This window comes from Mesitornis unicolor, unplaced genomic scaffold (assembly GCF_000695765.1).
Source record: "Mesitornis unicolor isolate BGI_N332 unplaced genomic scaffold, ASM69576v1 scaffold40225, whole genome shotgun sequence".
Lineage (NCBI taxonomy): Eukaryota > Metazoa > Chordata > Aves > Mesitornithiformes > Mesitornithidae > Mesitornis > Mesitornis unicolor.
In genome coordinates this window covers 22,282-43,882 of record NW_010186987.1, presented here as the reverse complement: position 1 = coordinate 43,882, position 21,601 = coordinate 22,282, and the positions used below count along the sequence as shown (strand labels likewise).

Below are 21,601 nucleotides of genomic sequence, written 5' to 3'. Positions count from 1 at the left end.
GATTTTCAGGGGGGAAACATCCTTTTTTTCTTTTTTTTTTTTTTTTTTTTAGAAAATAAAAACCTGACAATTGAAAGACAGTTGCTCTTGACATAATTTTACAAGATGGAGCATCACTCTTCATTACTGAAGTTTTCTTTCAAGACAGTCTAAAAAATAACAGCAAATCAACATACTTGACAACTAGAAAATAAAAACTGCCAAACGTGAAATAATGAAATTAAATAATTAAGTTATTTTTTAACTGAATTAAAATTCTAAGGTCTTGCTTCCATTCTTCCATTATTTTGAATTTTTACAAAAGCTGTCAGGAAACTATTTTCATGAAGGTGCTGTTGTAATAAATTTTAATTTAAACTAAACAATATTTTGTTGTAGTAGTGAAAAATTATATTTATGTATGATAAAAAAAGACAAATTTCTGTTTTAAGATCAAATCTCAACTTAAATCTAGCTCTGCAGATGTTGCTTACTAAAGCTGTAATAAGAACTAGCCTTTTATTAGGGCTGATAATAGGCATTGGGAGACAATACTTCTACCAAATGTTTTTCAAAGTTTAGTGAAAAAAACTTGTTTCGTTAACAAAATAAATGTAGCATTTAGGAAATAATTAGGTTCAGAGAATTAAATGTGATAGATGTATTTCACTAAAAGTCTGATGCATTAATATGAGAAGTGATACTTGTCTTTTTGTACTTTCTACAACTAGAATGGCACTGGTCACAGCTAGAAAACATATAGGCTGAACTGAATTAAACAGTTACACAGCACGTTATTTCAGATTCAGTGCAGCCAAGTCAGGTCTGACAACAAACTTATTTTAATTTACCACAGTCTTTGGTATTACTTCATTATATAAATTACGTTCCACATGAAAACAGAATTGTTTTAAAGCCTTGTTGGCTTTACTTTCTATATTCCTCAAATAATAACATTTCCGGAAGTTTGGAGTGATAGCATTTAAAAAAAAAAAAGAAGAAGAAAAAGAAGTGATGCATCCTTGGAGGATGACAAGAGTCAACTGATGTGGGCCATTAGACTGAAGTCAGTCATAATATGGTTAGATTTTTCTCCAATTAATAATACAAACTGTCAAGTTTCATTTCCTAACAATTTTGGAGTTCTGCCAGACCACAAAAGAAAAGGCGATACTCAACTTGTCTGTGCCAATTTTTCAGTCTTGCCTGCAGACTGTAACAAAGGTCAGTGTTAAAGCTAACAAAAAAGGAAGCCAACTATCCATATATTTTCCCTTATAACAGGGGAGAGAAAGAATGTCTATATAAATGCATGTGTCTATAGGTATACTTGTATATATGTGTGTATAATTTATCTAAAATTTATTTAAGAGCAAGCAGTCAAGCAAGCTCATTAAGAAAAAAACAGCCACAAATCTCATCTACACATTTCAATGAGCTCTGATTTACATTAAGAACAATGAATGTTTCCAGTCAAACTGGCAGTGCTGATACTTTAAGGGCTCAAATCCAGTGCAGTACCTAATAATTCACTGTACTTAAAATTAAGCAGCTACTCTATCTGAAATTTCCATTTGCCTTATCTTCTTTTTAAATTAATTATCTCTGTAAGGGTAAGGAGGGATATTAGGAAAGAGCAATTCGTAGAGACTAACACATTAAAAAAATAAATATATATTTTGTAGAAATTGGGATCTCATATGATTGTATTTTTTAACAAGACAGTAATTAAGAAACACAAGTATATAGTTTCCTAGACTACCTTAGGTTTGCAATTATATGTTCTTAGGAGTCTGGGCTGTCCAAAGACTACCTTATTTCCTACATACCTTTGACTCCCTCAAAAATAAAAATTACTAAAATGTTCAATTAAAACACCTTTAGATACACAGCTATAAACAGGAAGAGGTATAATGGCAATCCATCATTTCTCCTTCCTCAACCCACACTATTCATGTTTTCACTGTTTATCTCTACCACGTATTTTTCAAATTTAAAATCAATGTATATATTCTGGCACAGGCTTCACAGAGCATTTGCCATTTTTCAGCAGCATGGCAAACATACAAGTCTTTCCTTTAGTAGTGCCTCTCTTAATCAAAAAGGACAAACCACTTTGTTTTGGGGAAATCCAAACAGAATAACAATTTTTATATCCTTTACTAAGACATGCATAGATAAGGAGAAGAAACAAACTCGGCATCCTGTATAAGCAAAGTGAGTGTCAGGCTAGTACCTTTTCTTTTTTCATCATCTTAACACACAAAATTCTAATATAATCCAAGCCCTCAACTGTTTTTCAAAGTTACTATGAGTAGAAAATTATATTCTGATCTTCCCAACAGTAATAAACGGGGGAGGTGGGGAGGATAAATCTTGAAATTAGCATCTTAATACATAACAAACTTTTAAAGCAATTACTGTGAGAAATGCTCACTCACTATACAATTTCAAGGGTTCTGGGAGTACCATCTCTGCACACTTAAATCTCTAGACAAATTAGGAAAGCATTACTAAATCCTTGCAATGGCTTCTCATTCTTTTGTTTAGCTTTGTATCATCCTTTGTTAAGCACTTTTTTTCCTTGCATGCTCTCCATATCTGTGAACCAACTGCAGCACTTCATTTTTGCTCTCATGAAACGAATTATTTATGCTACAATCAGGGAAAAAAAAGTCACCTGAGGCTCTCAGGAGGCTCTCTTCTGCTATGCTCTGAAGTTAATTTAAATTTACATGTTTACAGGCAATGCCATACTACAAACTTTACAAAGCATGACATAAAACACCCATTTCTGCTGTAACCATATTTTCATCATCCATGCACATGTTTTCATCATCTTTTCTCACACATTACTTCATTGCACTCATTCACAAAAAAAACCTTAAATTAGAACACTCCCCTTCCTATAACATTTTTCTTACATCTGTTTAAAATAAGCATAGAATCTCTCCAAGGAAACAAACACAAGCTGAAAATAAACATTTTTTCATACAATGTTAATGATTATTTACTTCATCTACACATACATACTCTAAAAACACACACAAATATTTACATACACTTAAAATGAAAATACAAATTAAATCTGTGTAGAACAGAAGATCACTTTCTACAGGTAAGTATCCACACCAAATTATACAGAGGTTTGCAAGGGTCTTATATCACACCATCCTCAAAGTAAAGCACTGATTCATTAACTGAACCTGTTGACAACAGGCAGAAAACACTTTACAGTAGGTTTTTGTTTAATAATTCATTTGGCTGTTAAATGCACCTCTTTCATTCTAAGATGTTTTCTTCACAAGTTTTTATTGCAGAGTCCACTTTTTTTTTTTACAACAAACTAGACTTGTGCATAATTGTCTTCACAATTGCTATGAGTTACATTAACAACTGCAGTTTTAGCCAAACTTGACACAGTGAAAAAACTTAGGTAGCCAGAGGACTGCAGTATGAGCAAGAGGACTGCAGGACTGAGAATGACTCAGGAAGGGAAGGACAGTCCTGCAGCGTTAGTCACAAAATGCTGATGACACTACTTGAAACATGGCAGGTGCCAATTATTTTGTCCTCTTCCAGAGGAAAAGAACTTCATTTTAGTAAAAACCACAAACCACTAAAGAGCAGCAATTTCTTCACACTCTGTCAATGCTTGATCTATACCTGCACAAGAAAACTATATATAGCTTGTGCATTTTAAATCCTATCAGTCTAGGTGCAAATTTACTGAACCTCTCTAAAAATCTCTGAATGAGTGAAGAATCACTATATTCCCTAAATTGGCATTTTTTTAGGCTGCTCTTTATATCACATTCTCAAAAATCACCATCAGATATTATATGCCACTCCTTTTTTTAAACACTCTCTGCACAAGTTAAATGCCTCAAACATTTATAAACAGGCTTACTTTATAGACTGGAAACTGTAATACAACAGAAAAGGCCATAACTGGCAGCAGCACAAACCAATTCATGATCTCCAACTTAACCTTTGAAGGTCTAATTCTTCAAAGCACATCTCATATTTGAAGTACACTGTACAAGTTCAAAACAGAGCTCCTATGAATTTCAGTTTCAGCTTGGGATGCTCAGACACCCTCCTGCCAGTCCAATTCCCAGATTTCATCTTTCAAACTCCATTGTCTCATCCTCTCCTACCAGCCATCAATTAAGGAGCACCCATGCCTGAGTACCTTGGGATATCTGGGTAACAGTTGCCCACAGACCATATGAATTCTAAAGGAAAAAGCACAGAACTTCTTGAAACAAGTAAGACAGGAAAACTGACTTCCTACACTATCTCAGATCATGCCTACAGCCCTCTCTTTGTGGAAGGAGCTCTTGAAGGAGAGGGAACAAAAACACCATTTATGCCTGCATGACTGAAAACTGCATTGTAAAGCATTTCATACAAAGGCTATTAAGACTACAAAGCAAGCAAGCTTTATGTTTAACTTTTTAGAGACTGTGCAACATTTAAAATATTATCATAGTTTTGCAAATGAAAGTAACTTAAAAATGACAAGATATCAAAAAGCTGGTCCTCCAATAGATCAGTATCAGTCTCAGTTTCATCAGCTCTAACAAGGAATTAAAAATTCTGGAAAGCAAGGACAGCCAATTTTCCTGGAAACCACAGAGTAGAAGTATCATGTGCCTGAGATACCCAAATTGCATGGAAGAGTAGCTCCTGTGGACAGTCACATGTGATAGCTCATATGACACTGCTTCGCAGACACTTATGGTGGGATGGTTGATTGTACACAGCTGGTCCCAAAGCATGGTTGGATGACATGCCATGTTTTTCAAAATCTATCTAAATGGTCTTTTCTACTTCTGTCATGTCTATTTCTCCCTATCAATGTAAGTAACAAATATACAGTCAGAATTTAAAGTGAGAGAATGCTTTAGTGAAATGTATGATACTGTTGCAAACAAAGAGATCTTTTCAACTGGCAAACACTTTTTAAAATTATTAGGCATTTTACTGATATGAACAACAAAACTCAGAAATCCTGTAAACTCCAGCTGTTAGCACTTTAGTTTTTCCATATAGGCAAACAGGACAGGTAGCTTTCAGAAGAAAGTGGGAGGAAACACAGAATTGTAAACTGAAACGACTTCTTGAAAAATTCCATTTTATGGGCTATTGTTATACTGTTTATTTATTGTCACAACAGTGTGTATTCTATATATTAATTCTGATATTTAAAGATGGAGAACAGTTTATTTCTTGTGAGGTAATCTGAACAATATCAGAATGCTGTGAGTTTTTTCCACAAGCAAACAAAAAAACCACACACAAAACACCAAACAAACTCTCAACTCCATATTGTTTCCCTCCTCAAAAGTGATCTGCATCACTTGGACATCATACACTGTAAACACACACTGCAGCTCATTTTGTGTCATCAGAAAATGAATTCCCAAAAATTCAACACATTTGAAAAGGGAGTGAAAAGAAAACTCTACAGGGACAAAACTCTCCAAAAATACAGAATCACTGCTTGTGATTCTTAATTGCATTAGGAATCATTCAGAAAAATCTGTTTGACTGATTAAGAGCCTGATTTGAAAACTGGCAGGACAAGAATAGCTTGGTGATACTGAAGCTCTGTAACTACATTAAATGTTCCCTATGGGGTTGAAATGGAATGATTCATTTCTTGCTAAATGGCTAATAGTCAAACAACCTCTAGACTTTTTGATTTTCTGTCAAAATGTCTATTTTATTCAAAAGAATTATGGCAGTATATCTAGTAAAGTATAGCTCAGGTTAGAAAGAGAACAAGCTGGAAAAATACCACAGCACATGCACATCTCTACAGGGCAACATGGAAAAAATATCACCGAGTTCTTTGCAGTAGAATTCATGAACACATAGAAAAAATATTTTATGTACTTCTTTTTTTAATTTTAAGCCTTAAAGCATTTTTAGAAGGTCAGGTACTTCTGGTAAATTTTCCTTAATAATTTTTCATCTTTAAGCAGCTTATACCACAGTACTACAACTCATTCATAAGCACCGCTGTGTGTTTAAAGAACTTCTCAGGAATGGGTACAGATTTGAAAGGGATAAACATTTATTATACTCCCTGCTATTAGACTTTGATACCAGTAACTAAAAGGATTAGTTTATTCTGCCAATGGTCACTGACATAACACAATCATTTTTCAAGGTACTGTAGGTTGCTATACCCTCCATTTCACGGAACACAGTGAAGGGCAAAAATGGTTACTAGCTCTCAGTTCCCAGTATACTCTTCACTAAGCAGTATGTCCTCCTGTCTGAAAACATGTAAAGGACGTTAGCCCTCCTGGAAGAAACTTAACCTGCATAGTTGAGTTAGAACTGAATACAACTTTTAAGAAAACCACAGTCACTGTCTCCAGTGAAAGATAGGAGTCACCACTGTAACCATTTTTAAAACATGCATAATAGTCTGGTTAGCAAGAAGTTTACTACATGATCATGCTGTGAAAAGTTAAGGGGGTTGAAATTATAATTACGAAGAGTTGTTTAGCCATGTAATTGTGGTAACACAAAAACTGAGTGGTGATTGTCATAACTATCCTTAGAAATTAATAAAGTTCAAGTTAACTCAAATGCCATCTGCAAACTGACTCTTGCAGTCTGTCTCATACTTGATACTTGTTCAGTAGCTGAATGGCAACAGTCATTTCTGCCAACACATTTTTCATTTAAACACTAAGGAAAAAAAATCAGAATCTTTGATGCAATTTGTGTGCCACTTCCATAACTAAAAACATTTTTAGCAGTTGTGTCATTCCATAGACACATAAATGTAAAATTTTGATAGTTTCTCAAGCTGTCCCTCACATCAAAGTCTGCATTTCTGCCCATAAAGTTCCCAAGTTCTACACATTCCCCATCCTGTACACAGGCATCATCACTTAAGCACAGATGCTAGTGAATATTTTGTAAGATAAGCCTTCTTGCGATTCTAAAAGTCCACTGGCCATGGCTCCTGCAAGATCTAATTGGAGAGGACTTATATCTATTTATCTACCCTGTCAAGAGTAGATCTCAAACTAAAAGCATGGTGGCTACTCTATGCCACTTCCTTTATTTCCAAAACTCAGGGTCACCATAATCATCTTTTATCTCAAGAACTTTGCATTTTATATGCAGTAACAATTCTAGACATAAAAGAGTTTAAGGCTCAGAAACTAAGATTAGCTTATGAACAAGGTATTCATAAATGTCATCTGAAAACTGATGGACCTGGAATCAAATTTGATATAATCACACAGAAGAGAAGCTCAATTTAGAGTTTCAACATTCAAAGTAAATACTACAAACTACTGGGCCATTAAGGTTGCTGTATCTTATCTAATTAAGTGCCAGCTGTTAGAGAACACCTTGCACTGTGTTTAGCCACCTCTCAAGAACAAAGTACCCTCTCACTGCTCCCAGTTCCTTGCTTACCTTGACAACTTTCAATGGAACCTATTCAGAAGAATTAGACTTGTATCTCCTAGACTGATACAGTGAATTTCAGCATGCAGCAAAGTATACAAGTGATACAAACAGAAATGCTGATCCAAGCTCTTTTTCCTGGTTTAAGTGAGTAGGGTTAACATGGACTTCAAGCACATGAATCAGCTGCATGAGACATAAGTTTAATTACTCCATATATAGTCAAAGGCTAAGCAGACATGACTGTTACCACAGCTCAGCTGATGCTCAACATTTTAACTGAATCTTCAAAAGCTACATGGCTACATGTAGCCATGACTAAGTTGCTTTTGAAAATACTACTCAGTGTCTTAATACTGGTAGTTCCAGACTTTCCTGTCTTACTTTTCTGACACTTACATATGTTTACCTTCAGAGGAGAATGTATGTATTTACTCATGTTTTTGTCTATGGAAAGCAGATGCCTGTGAATCAGTGGGACTGTGGACAGACAGAAACATACTTGGACAGACATCTGTCAGTATTTCAGGTTTCCCTGACTACTATCACTACAGAAATTTAATCAGGACTGTGAACTTTAAGCATTTTTTTGTCATTACATATTTGCTTGCATCATTTGCTGTAAATTTCAGATTTTGAACCCTTTTTAAAAAAAATACAACCAAATACAAATGTTCATTTTCTCCTTCTATGCAGAATTTTGTAATAAACAGTTACAAAATTGCATCAGCCTTACAAAAAGAATGTTTTAAATAGTACACTGAACACAATCACAGTTTAACCTAGCACAAGTTCACGTTATACATATATATATACACACACAAATATACATATATAAATACCTGAAGTATATCAGAAAATTTGTACTATTAGTGAACATCATAGAAGACTTCTTTCTCCAAACAAAACAAACTTTTCCACACCTAAAGCATACAAAACTTTACCTGATCAGCTCTTGTGACATCAGACATTACAGCATCAGGGGGTCTTTTGGGTGCATTCACTGTCACCTAAAGCAGAAGTAGTAGTATAAATATTTCACTTCAAAAATAATTTCTCTGTACTCACAACAGAATATGTCAGGTATGAAGCAGTATTTACAAAGCTGTTAAGGTTTCTCCTACCCTTTCTACATTTACAGGCAAACAGAAAAAGATGTTTAGGCTAGAAAAAGTCTCTTTATCAAGGTAGCTTTACAAAGATAGTGATCCTGAGACATCAGATCTGGCTAACAGTTATGTGTTATAGCTGATCAGTTTGACTATATTTCTTCCAAATCATCGAAAAAAGCTCATGCAAGAATTATGTACTCAGAATAAATAGCTGTCTCACAGAACATTAGTATTTTGGAAGAAAATTAGAAATGAAGCTTTTAAAACATTACTTTAAAAGCACAACAGAGTACAAAATTATTTACTACTTCACTTACAGACTATATCACTTTTGGCATTTAAGACTTCCAGCTTTTTTAGTTTTGCCTTCCCCCCCCCCAGTTATATGCTGCATATTAAGCCCCACATTATTGAAGGGAAAAAAAAAAGAAAAAGAAAAAAGCTGTTCTGTGTGCAATCTACAGCTTCATTGTTCAGTTTTAAAGATATAAACTTCACCAGAGTGACAGGGAACTTTCTGGGTCACAATAAACACAAGAAACACCATAACCAATCCAAAACCATTGAAGTAGCTGAAATCTTTTTTCCCCTCTGGTCCTTGAGTTTTCAAAACAAAAAAAAGCCCAAAACAACAAAAAAAATTGGCATAAGCTCTAAAATGAAAGGAGCTTACCTGTAGTAATTCTATTTAATCTTAGTTTGTGTAAGCTCTTTACCAAAGGAAAGAGAAATAAAAAGAAACTGAATGTGGCATAGTTCTACATCTAATAACAGCAAAGGCTCTTTCCTGTTTAAAAAACAGCAAAGCCACCTCTTGGGTACAAAATTTGATAACATCACTCCTACTTTTGTACTTCAGAGAACCACAACGGACCTAAACATTAAGCACTTTGATAGCAGGGACACTACCTAATATGCTTTCAAATCCAGAACAGCTTGCCCCTCTTTCCAGTTGGTTTTAACAAACTCAGCCTGACCTACCAAGCCTTTAAAATGTTAAAACTAGTCAACATACGAATAATTAAGCAAATACCTCTGCCAGTAGGGCAAGAAAACCCCAACTCAAGAGGAGAGACATGACTTATACAACATGTTGCTCATCATAGACCTTAACATAGAAATTTGTTCTCCTTAGTATGCAGAAATAATAAACGTGTAAAGTGACAAAAAGCCACATTATAAAATGTGTTTGATCAGCTTGGAATTTCTTTTTGGTAGAGAGGGATGTGAAAACCTTTTTAACTGTGAATGCTTGCAAAAACAAAGCAGGAAAACTTAACATTTGAAACTGGCTTGCTGCATACAGGGGCCTATGTTGAATTTGCTACCACTGTGTTGTTTTAACTAGACTACATTTCATTTTCTCTTATCACACGAAGGACTGCTTCCTGAAACAGGTATTCTTTTTTATTATTATTTTATTATTATTCTTCATTTATATAGCATTCTCATACTTCACTAAGTAGAGTGAAGTTGCACATGCCTGCAGTGCAATGTTTAATTAAAAAGTGCCAAGGCATTACACTGAACTCACTGATGCCACCACTACAGATCAGCAACATTTCCTTTGAATCACTATACTTTTTTTTCACATGTACTGTTATAATATTTGATTACGGAAGAATTAAGGGTTTCAAAGGCCATTATATACTGTCTGCAATAATATTCTGTGAATTTTACACTACACAGAGGCTTTTCCCATTGCTCTATGAAGCAGCTTCTTTCTTTTTATGCTTTCCAAACTTCCTCCACGCAAACACAGACTTATAAAGAGCTACACCTAGAGATTTCCTCTAGACATTGCAAGTTCAAACCTAACACCACACATTTGAGCACTCAGCTTTTTACTAAGCTTGTCTTTTTACTAGAGCAACAACTTGCAATATTAACATATGATCATACCTATTAGCACAAATTCAACACATGAAAACCAAGTTATTAAACATGAATGCTCTCTCTATACATATACACAAAACTGTCACTAAAATAAATATTTAAAAAATTAAAATCTTTCCCAAGCTAGCTTTTAACAATAAATTTGTAACTTTCCTTATCTGTTCATTTATGGAGATCATGACTGGGAGTACCTAAATAAGTAAAATCAAAACAAAGTTTCTTTTGTTTGCAAAGCTCACGTTTGGGTTTCACAAAACCAGAAGTCAGTAAGAATCCTGCCAAATTGGACAGCATCTTCCATTTGACCTACAGAAGTAGGACTTAAGGACTTTAGCACAGCTCAAAGTACAACATGTAGTAGATTTTTTGTGTCAAATTAGGTCAAATTACATCCTGCTTCACTGTCGACTTCAAAAGATCTAACACAAACCCTTTAGAGGAGCTTTCTTTCCACATCACCATGCATTTTATATTAATTTAAATTTTACTTTAACTTCAGACATCATTTTCTAATTCCAAGTCCATAGAATCTAGGTTCTAAATATTTTCCAGAGAATACTGTAGTCTGTTTTCCATTAGGATATTCCATACCTGTAATTTCAAATATTTGAATGTAGGAATATCAGTTGCATGTTTAGCAATTCACTTTTCTCCCTAATTATCAAAAGAAAACCATTGGTTTCCCAGGCCCTGAACAGTACTTTTTCACTCAGGTTCTTCAATGAACAGAAGTATTTAAATTCCATTTGAGTTTGTACCAGCACACTGCTCAAATGCTAGATCCCTCCTAGTTGATATAGCAAATATTTTTGTGTGTGGTTTGTTGTTTGGTTTTTTTGTTGTTTTTTTTTTTTAAATATGAATATGCATGAGTTTACCTTGGCCTTTTCTGATGTTCGTTTTCCACCAAATCCTCCAGCTCCAACAAAAAACAAAGAGAACTGATTAAAACACACTAGGTCCTTTCCACAATAGGTATTCACTGAAAGACAACAAAAGAGGAAGGTCATATATTGTTTTCCATCTCCTTTTTCATATAGCTAGCATGTGTTGTTACAAAAAATTTCAGCTTCAAACATGACAAAGCTAATCTTAAAAAGCTATGGTGCTAAAAACACTTGACAACAGATTGCTTACTTAATTTAGTATTTATTTCAGCACCTCACACTGCATTACCAATTTATTTAAATATCACAGAATCACAGAACGTTAGGGATTGGAAGGGACCTCGAAAGATCATCTAGTCCAATCCCCCTGTCGGAGCAGGAACACCTAGATGAGGTTGCACAGGAAGGCGTCCAGGCGGGTTTTGAATGTCTCCAGAGAAGGAGACTCCACAACCTCTCTGGGCAGCCTGTTCCAGTGCTCTGTCACCCTCACTGAGAAGAAGTTTCTTCTCAAATTGCAGTGGAACCTCCTGTGTTCCAGCTTGTGCCCATTACCCCTTGTCCTATCATTGTTTGTCACCGAGAAGAGCCTGGCTCCATCCTCGTGACACTCACCCTTTAAATATTTATAAACATGAATGAGGTCTCCCCTCAGTCTCCTCTTCTGCAAACTAAAGAGACCCAGCTCCCTCAGCCTTTCCACATAAGGGAGATGCATATCCCTTATGATACAATTATGCCATAAAATATGATGTGTCAGAAGCTTTTAAGAATCCTTTGTGTGTAAAGCACATTACCAACTCATACAAAAGCAGTACTAGGTACTTTGTACTACTTACTAAGGTCACCTTCTTTCTTCTTTAGAAGTCAAACTTTTAACACTGAATTGAGATTCAGCTTTCTACTTCACTCCCTTTCATGCCCATTCCACTCCCTCACACATTAGACTGAAATTTACAGTATTGTTAATAATGTTCATTCCCAGTTTTGGAAGGAATAAAACCACCACTATGACTCTGCTCATAAAAAGGGCTTTTGCATGTTGCATAAGCAGACAGGCTTAATGTTAGCCCAAGTACGGAAGCAAAATAAAGCCAGGAGAAGCAAAGGGGCAGTAGAGACTCTAATAATTTTATCTGTACACTTAGGAAATAAAAGCTCAAGAGTGCTTAGACACTCACTGCCTATTAACTTACTCTTGCAGTCTAGTTTCCCACAAGACCTTGGTATAACTACACCTAAAGATACCAAAATTCTGAAAATGACAACTTATCAACTTTTGGAGACATTCTGATGCTTTTACTTGGATACAAGAGGAAGGAAACAGAGTTCTGTTTTGTTTTGTTTAGAAAAGAATAAAGTAGACATAAAAAAAGAATGCAGGACATGCTCTTAAAGATGGCTGCCTTATAGGTGAGTCTACACAACATACACATGACTAACCTTTGCAAAACCATCCCACAAAACATGCACACATGTGCATGTACACACCCTTTCTGAAGCGTGGCAGAATCTAAAATGGCTTCCTTCAGATAGGGCTAAGAATTATTATTAAAGAGCTTTGCTCCACTCGCATAGTGCACTGTTCTGCCTACATAAAAAAAACCCAAACATTCTCTGAAATCTTTTTCCAAAGAGAGAGTTCCTATTTCAGTAAGTTAACTGCTGGAGAACAATTCCATTATACATTTACACAGCTATTGCTAACTGGATATTTTCTCAGCTATCATTGGGACTTAATAAGCTACCAGTCTTTAGTGCAGAAAGGCTGACAGTTCTAGATACAGCTAGTTAAAAACTGAGCCTGTCAAATTTTACCGCAACCTCTCCAAAAATCAAAAACTTTCTTACCATCTATAAGCAAGACTGCTCCTGATCCTTTGTCGAGAATATCAGCAATGGTTGAAACGGAAGTTAATTCACCTGTAAGAAAAGAAAAACAAACACAAGTAGTAAGGTTTTGCTTCAGGAATAAAGTACATAGACCACACTTTACACTTTCCTACTTAAAAGAAGCACAATAATTGCAATAATAACCACAGTAATAGTCATAGTAATCACAGTCATCATGATTATACTAAAACTGCTGGGGAACCTTTGCAAATCTTGGTATGCAGATTTGAGGAGTTCTTATTTTTTCTTAAGTTCTGGAGGTTTTTTAAATAGATTCTTGCTATTTTTTATATATTAAGAGCTAAACACAAATTGCATTTCAGATCCAAACACATCACTAACTCCATAGACAGCTCCAACTATTTAAGGATTGCTCACAGATTTCATGAGGGCTGAGACAACTACAGTTCTACAGAAGAAAAGCTCAGCTCATGGCCTGGGCTCGTGGATTTATGAAGTTTGTTTCTAGAAGGGTTATTGCTCTAGAGAAATATGTAACCATATATGTTTACATAATCAACCTATGGAATGGAAAACTAAAAGTCCTGGGACTAGTTACTAGTTCTTTGAAGTTAATAAAACTTTCACACATGACCTTTTGTTTCAGCAAGAAATTATGCCATTTATCTGTGGCTTACAAGACTTTTTTTTTTACCTTCTGCACTCTGGAAAAGTTCATTTTAAAAAATTACTGATGAAGAAACCAAGATACATTCATGCATATCCTGAATGAGTCTAATAAGCACCTCTCAAGTGTTGTAATCAGGAAAAACACAGCTATCTGTGAAAAGAGCTTGCTACTATCTTAATAATTTTGACAGGATGAAAAGTAATTGCTTTTTAGGCTCTGCATTGAGATGTCCATTCTTCCTTTACATATATAATTTAACTCTTATCTTCCTTTTAACACACAGATGCAACCAATGTTGACAAATTTTTAGGTAAACATCCCAAAAGTCCTATGATACAACCTTACAGAAAGAATTAAAACTTCTGCTAGTTAGCATCAGCTTATATGAGCAATACACCAATGTGTATTGTATTTGCTTATTATATCAAAGATTAGGCATATGTTTACTAAGTATACTACAGAAAAGCAAGACCTGATCCCAGGAACACAGAGTTTCAAAATATCTTCAATTATGCAACATGTTGCCTCTCTTCTCTGCCCCTTGTAAAAAGAATATGCAAAAAATCCAGAAACAGAGCTTCCTTATTTCTAATTATAATATGGCTACAGGATCTGTTACCATAGTGAAAAGCCAACCAGCAATATAAAAGGACTGACCTGAGGTTGGTAATGGTTTATACAGCTCCAGATATTGCTCACCATGCAGCATCTATATAAAGAAAGGCAGCACTTTAACAGCAATCATATTATACTGCTTTCCCCATCACAATTGCAAGGAGATATACAGTTATTTTATAAAATGTTCAAAACAAAAAAAAAATGCAAGTTTTTGTTTTCTTTTACAAATTTCATCCCCAAAACAAAATTTTCTCAACAATTTTTTTAAACTTTTGTGGTTTAATAAAAGCATAGTGAACACAAATTAAAAATTAACAAAAAAATTATCATTAGTATCATCTTAGGAAGACATAGGCTATAGAAGTGAAGTAAATGAATAATTTCTTAGGATGTAAGAATACAAAATACTGAATTTTCCTTTCCTACAATAAAGGAAGCTTATTAATTTTACAAATATATTAATAAGTCACCTTATAATTAGATAAAGCACAAACAAAATTGATACTTAACTCTTCCATACCTTTGCAAGATTGACATTTAGTCCTGGAAGAGAAGGAACACCATCAAACATCGAACTCTGAGCAGGAATTACTCCAAAGCTAGGTAAACAACAGAACTCTTCATTTCCTTCAAAGAGAAATTTTAGGTGATCTGGATCCTTAGTTGACATTCCCACACCAAGGGCATACAGAATAGGCTCTAAGTGAGTATATTTATACACGTTGGTAGCCAATTCCTGGCCAACAATGCTTGCCTGGAAATTAGAAGTAAGTATAAAATAAAACTTCATAATCGTTAGTATTGCCCTTGCATTCTTTCTGTAATTCAATCAAACAAAAATCATGTCTGAGCATTTTGTTTATAGTCACACATGAACATAAAGTATGACTGATAGATATACCACAAAACATTAATGTACTTGTTGAAGTACAAGCAACCCTAAGGTAATGCATTATATCTTGCAGCAAGCAATTTACTTTGAGAATAAATAGTGCAACTTCATACAGCTCCACTCCTAGTAATGCCTAAGATCTTTCCTAAAGCAAACCACAAATGAAATAATTAACTGTAATAAGACTGAAACAAGGAAAAATTATCTCTCTCTAGAGAAGGAGCCAGAGCAAAGCAAAACCATACTGCCCAACAACACCCATCCCCTGTCCTTTTTCTGAACAATATCGTGACTAATGATGCTTACAGAGCTTAACAACCACTTGCATTCTGTATTTTTCAGTCTATTTAGCCTTAAGTTTTCCCATCATCAATAAGAAAAATAAAGACTGGACTCTAGAGATGTTTCTTATTCTGCTTCCTCACTCCACAGTTTAAAACCTATCTTTCTTTTTGCAGACAGCAAGAGACAGTAGAAGCTGATCAGCAACACAAGTCTCTCTGCTCACAGTTTTCAGCTAAATTTGAGTGCTTCTGGTAGACGGAGGTACTTACCATGTCAACAGATGAAGAGATCACTGATCCAGAGCTTGTTGAATTCATAGAAACATTCCTCTGAGACTCTATCTGACTTAGTGCATCACTCAATACACTTATGGATTCTAGAGAAAGGAAAAGAAAAAAAAATCACTTAGAAATAACCATAGATAAGACACTTCAGTTAGACACACAACAAATATGACAACAAATGATAACAAATGAGATACAATGTGGTGGTACTTAATCCATTTTTAAACACAATAAATATACATGTGCAAATTGAGCACAGTGCTGCATTTTACAGTTGATCTCTACACCAGCTCCAACAGTTCTGCACTCAGCAGTCAACCATGACACCTATCTAATGCAAGTGCCTGAAACACAACTGGTGCTATACACCACCATTCGAGAGCAATACGACAGTAAATACTTTGTTTTATTCCCTGAACCACAGAGTTAAGGAGAAGATAATGAGCATTGTGTTCCAACTGTCTCAAAAGTAAACATCTGCAAATTAGTACTGCTTTTCTTATCTTAAAAATTATTTGCAATACAAGTAACAGCTCTTTCTCAAGCCATAAATTCATAAACAAATAAATAAATAAATCTGAGCCTTGAACAATGACAAGGTTACAAAGAAGATGATGCACGGCTGAGATACAGAACTCAGCTATGGTAAAGGCAGGCCATCAAGAACAGCTTTTTCCTTGAAGTTCAACACGGCTAAAATGAATATGAAACATTTTTGTGGTTAAAAAAAAAAATAAACAAAAAGTGGTGAGACTCATGCACAGAAAATAAAAAAGTGTTTAAATCAGAGGAGTGCAAAATCATTATTTAACTACCTCTACCTTGGAGCCACTCACCTCCACTTCAAGATCTCTATACCCATACTGACCTGCACTGTCGCTCAGTCTAATACCGTGTTGCTCTACTGCACAGCACTCACCTACACATCCTGCAAGTTAGCTGCATACCCTCTTGCAGAATCTTGATTTCCTAAACTATTTCTAGCTTCCAAGTCTTGCAGCTAGACTCATCATAAGGTTTTATTTGTGGCCTAAATTTCAAGAAGAAAAAGGAACATCTATGGAACAAACATGCGTTGTCACCCTTCTGCTAAAGCCAAGTTTTACCTTTGGGTATATGCGCTGTAATAACATGACATGAGGTTATGACATTTACAGAATGTGAAAATGTGCAGAACAACAGATTCTTAACTTATAAGAACCCTTTAAAATGTAATCCCTTTTGTTCCTTTTTTGATTTCTGAAATGTATGAAGGAAAAGCAATACTGAGCTGCTGGGAGAAGCAACAGACTTTCTACCTCTCTTGCTTGAACCAAAGAAAGGCTTTCACGTTGCTTTAAAACCTTCAAAGGAAAACACAGCTTTGACCTCCAAGTAAACCTGAATGTTTCCTCAAGTTTTCATGTCCACAACCCACTTCCATGCAGGAACATAATTATTATTCTTAATGGTGGAATCTCAAAAGAATATTACCAACAAGTATTTTAATAATGTAATATTTTTAATGTAATAATAATTGTAATAATGGTGCAGAATGCCACAATCTACTTTTCAAGGAGTCTCTCTTCCAGATTATATGATATGACTGGACTCTCAAATTGGTGAGCTGCAGAGTGTCTGTCTGAAAACTATGAAGACGTGTTGTTCTTCACTCTTAATGTCAAAGGCCTCACCAAAATTGGTTTCTTTTTTTTTTTTTTTTTTAAACTTTGGCCTAATTTTGTATTTCTCATCAACAACAGCACTTGAGCCGGTTCATACCAGAATAATTTAGTAACACTTTCATTGCTTTTTTTCCAAAGCATATGTATGCAGAAAAAGCTGTCTTTTAAGGACAGAATGTTATTTCAATGACTTCTGTGTTTATTTCTTTATATCTATGACACACATCAACTGCATAAGATTCATCTATGGTTCTAAGCCCCAATTTATTGAGAAGTTTTCATACCTTAATATTAAAGTTACTTTTAAGATGCCATCCCTTTGTGTTCCCTGAAAAGTTCAAGCAAGCTATTAGAATATCACCGAATATCGATAGTAAACCTTTTTTTTTCTTTATTTTTTTAATAAAGAAAAGGAAATAGAATGTTAATTTATTTTATTTTCCCTGTGAATTACTACATTATAGAATTCTTCAGGCAACTGAAACATTTTAACATATTAATTTATTTCAGTCTTCACTCCTTTTCTGCTGCCTGGCATAAGAAACTAAACTAGTAGAAAATGAGATTTAGCATTTGACCAGATATGAATCCTTCACATGAAGTAGGGTTACACCTTCAAAGAAAGAACTGGTAAGTGAGGTCTGGACATCGATAAGGGTGATTTCAATAGTCTTTGTTTTGCATTCATGCCGAGTATTGAAAGTAAAAGAGATGGGGAGGGAAGCACAGAGTGGTACATGAATTTTCAGTCATACACAAGGATGTTTGAAATTAACGTTTCAGCAGTAGACTTAACTATGACAATTTTTACTCTTAAATACATGGCTCTACAACCTAATTAAAGTTCTTCTAAGATTCAAGAAGTAGCTCAAAGGGTATAATTTCAGCAGAAACAAACCCAGTAGGAAACCTTTTCATTAATATAATTACTTTTAATATTGGTTCTGAGGTATTTTTTAAGTTGTTTTACTGTCAGTGGACTCTAAAACCTTAAATGTCCAGTATCCTGGGATGGCCTGCTATTAACGGGCAAATTATTAGCAGAGAGCATGAAAACATTAACCTGAAGAGCAAAGGCTGAAAATAGTCTTGGCAAGGCATAACTCTTTCTGAAAGTATTCCTCTCACTTTCCAATTAGGGAACATTGCATGTGAACCATGCCCCTTAACTATGGGGGAAACAGCACCTGTGTTTAAGCCCTTTTAAAACACCTACAAAGATAAAATTGAAGACAGAACAGTTTTCTTCTTACACAAAATTTTTCTTTATAAAAACACAAAGTATATATACATACATACACACACATCTTCACACACATACGGTTTATACCAGTTTGTCCTATACCAGAGATAAGCTTTTGAAATGTGCCAGAAGTCAGCCAGTGACAATACTAAAGTATTTTTTGTACCTAGGCAGCTTTTAAGAGAATTAAAAATTAATGTAAACGTAAAGGCAGATCACAGACCTTTAAGATACTAGATTAGTGAAAACTGGCTCATATCTTCACAGCTGCAGAGGAAATCAAGACAGAGATTGCCTTATATGCATAACAGACAATTAATTCTGTTTTCCTAGATAACAAAACAACAAAGCATACTAACTTGTGTACAGAACGCTGTATACAGTATACAATCTGCAAGACAGGGATGGTTGTCTTCCACCTATCTCACAACACAATTTGATTTCTGCCTCTGCATAACAGGAAGAGTCAAGACTATGACATAAGAGCAAGTAGCATACTGTGCAGGCAAGGGCTACTGGATCTAGCATTGCCTAAGAGGGAATATAAGGAGGTAACATATCAACGTGCAGTGCAACTTGCAACTGTGACCTACTACACATGCACCACATATTCAGAAGCTGCTTTATCACATTTAATTTCGTTTTTCTGCTTATGCACAGGAGCCCAGGACCTCTCAGTATCTCAAAACATGGAGCCATGTTTCCATGACAAATATGTAATCTCATTAGACCCAGCTGCAAATGAGAGCCTGAGCAATTCTCTTCCAGTACTAGTTAAGCTAAGCCACATTATTCTGCAAATGCTACCACCTAAGGGCATTCAGGGAGCCATTTATAGTGACTTACTGATGTACACTGTAAGTTGATTCTGGTGTCCTAACCTTAAGGCTTTGATTATGCCTTGCTTATTTTGAAAGATTTCTCACTCGTTCTAAAGTGGTATAAAGCAAGCTAAAACTATTATTTGAGTTTAATCATTACTAGGAAAATAACATCATCCTGCAAATTAGGAAAAAGATCTAACACTTAAGTGACTGCAGATTCACTGCTGCCTCAGAGGCAGTGATATTTTCATGTTGTGTTAAGTAGATGCTTAACTTTCAGCCCGGTAAAGGGAATGTAAGAGAACACATGCCAGCAAAACTACATCTTACACTTCTTCAACTTCCTAAGTCCTAAATTCTCACACAGCTTACTAAAAAAAAAAAAAAAAAAAAAAAAAAAAGAGTCTGTTCTCAGATTTTTCTGTTGTTAAAAAGGCATCATGTAGTGAATGCAAAAGTAACTGTCTATTTTGCTTGCTAACAGGACTGTGTCTGGAACTCTGTGGGAACACAGAGGAACTGCCAGAACTTCTACAAGCACATTAAGGAATAAGCCTGTAAAGCTTAGGGAATAACTACAGAGAACATTCAAAGATATAGCATTAAAAGGAAAGTGAAAAGCCAAGCACAGTCAGTTACATCAACCGTCTCTGATAGCTTTTGGGGTAAGAGGAGGAGTTTGGGCAAAAGACTGTACTGCACAATCACCAGCTGCACATCCAGAAAGATGCAGGGTAACTACCAAGAAAGACTGCTTTACTGAGCACACTATCATGATAACTGAGAAGCTTCAATGAGTTACTGAATTAACATTAACAGCCAAATCAAGTGACAATTAGCTATTAACTATTAATTAAAATTGCACAGACTCTACAAAGTCATATTCTTCTACACAAGCAAGAAGTTTTTAGCTTGATTCAGTTTATGTGCCAAGAGAATAAGTTAAGCCTACAAACTGAAGAAGGGCTTAAAAAAGGTCTAAAGAAAAATTAGTATCTTTTTTACTTAAACTAGTTTTAAGAAAAAGAATTCAATATTTTAATTGCTTAAAACACCATCACTAAAACATAAAGCTGAAGCAGTACTTCCATTTAGTGTTCAATATTTCAGCATCTGCAGCAGAATGTCCTTGGCTAAAACACACAACGGTGAATAGGCTCTAGTAAATATCAAATGAGTGCTTTGCTAGGCAGGGTTCTAAATGCATGATCATTCAGATATTAGTTACAGAGCATTTAATTTAAAAGAATGGCTTCCTCATATGTTTGCAAAAAAGAGAATTCTAAGAAAAAAAAAAAGTACAACATGAATCCAAGTATTCACATATACTTGACTGTTAGACCTGTACGGAAAATTACCTTTAAAAAAGCCCTAACCAACCAACAGATGATACTCTTATTTCTTTGTAATCTAGAAGGAATAAAGTCAAACTGTCCTTATCAGTACACTCAAATTCTGAAACAAGATTAACATCTCTGACGATGGCATTTTCTACTATATTACAAGCAAATACTTTATGTAATTGGTATTTTTTTATACTTACACATAATGGTTACTACATGATTGCTCTTTGCATTATCAAATTACTTAAATTAATGAAATCTTCTGGGAGAGTTTTAACTTGCAGATACTAGTTATTGTAGCTATGCATTTTTAATGCAAGTACTTTAATTATTTTCCCTTATTTAACAGTTGAATACCTTCAAGCAAGAAAGTGGAGACTTTGTCAGTAGAAAAAAAATCTTAATATGGAACTGAAAGTTCTATTCAGCTAAAAATTCTTCAGAATTTTCCCCAACCCTTCTGCGGATTCTCACATGCACCAAATTAATGCAACAGTCTTCATTCAGCCTGGCAGTACCTATTGCTTGATGTCACTGAAAGGACAATGCTGTATTTTTGGCAAAGTTCATAACAAAACAGAAGCTAAGGTATGAACACTGCATGGGA

The 21,601-nt window shown here is 34.9% G+C and overlaps 1 protein-coding gene across 1 annotated transcript in view; it reads right to left on the bottom strand.

Moving 5' to 3' along the window:
- HSD17B4 (hydroxysteroid (17-beta) dehydrogenase 4) overlaps positions 1–21,601 on the bottom strand; it is a gene marked incomplete at its 3' end in the record, with an annotated part of 49,975 nt that overhangs the window by 10,807 nt on the left and 17,567 nt on the right. Inside the window, exons 12-17 of the mRNA XM_010185296.1 lie at positions 15,906–16,012; positions 14,980–15,213; positions 14,499–14,550; positions 13,169–13,240; positions 11,309–11,412; positions 8,367–8,432 (exon numbers count right to left, since the gene is read on the bottom strand). Coding sequence (XP_010183598.1) covers positions 8,367–8,432; positions 11,309–11,412; positions 13,169–13,240; positions 14,499–14,550; positions 14,980–15,213; positions 15,906–16,012 — 635 coding nt within the window. The remainder of the gene's footprint in view (positions 1–8,366; positions 8,433–11,308; positions 11,413–13,168; positions 13,241–14,498; positions 14,551–14,979; positions 15,214–15,905; positions 16,013–21,601) is intronic.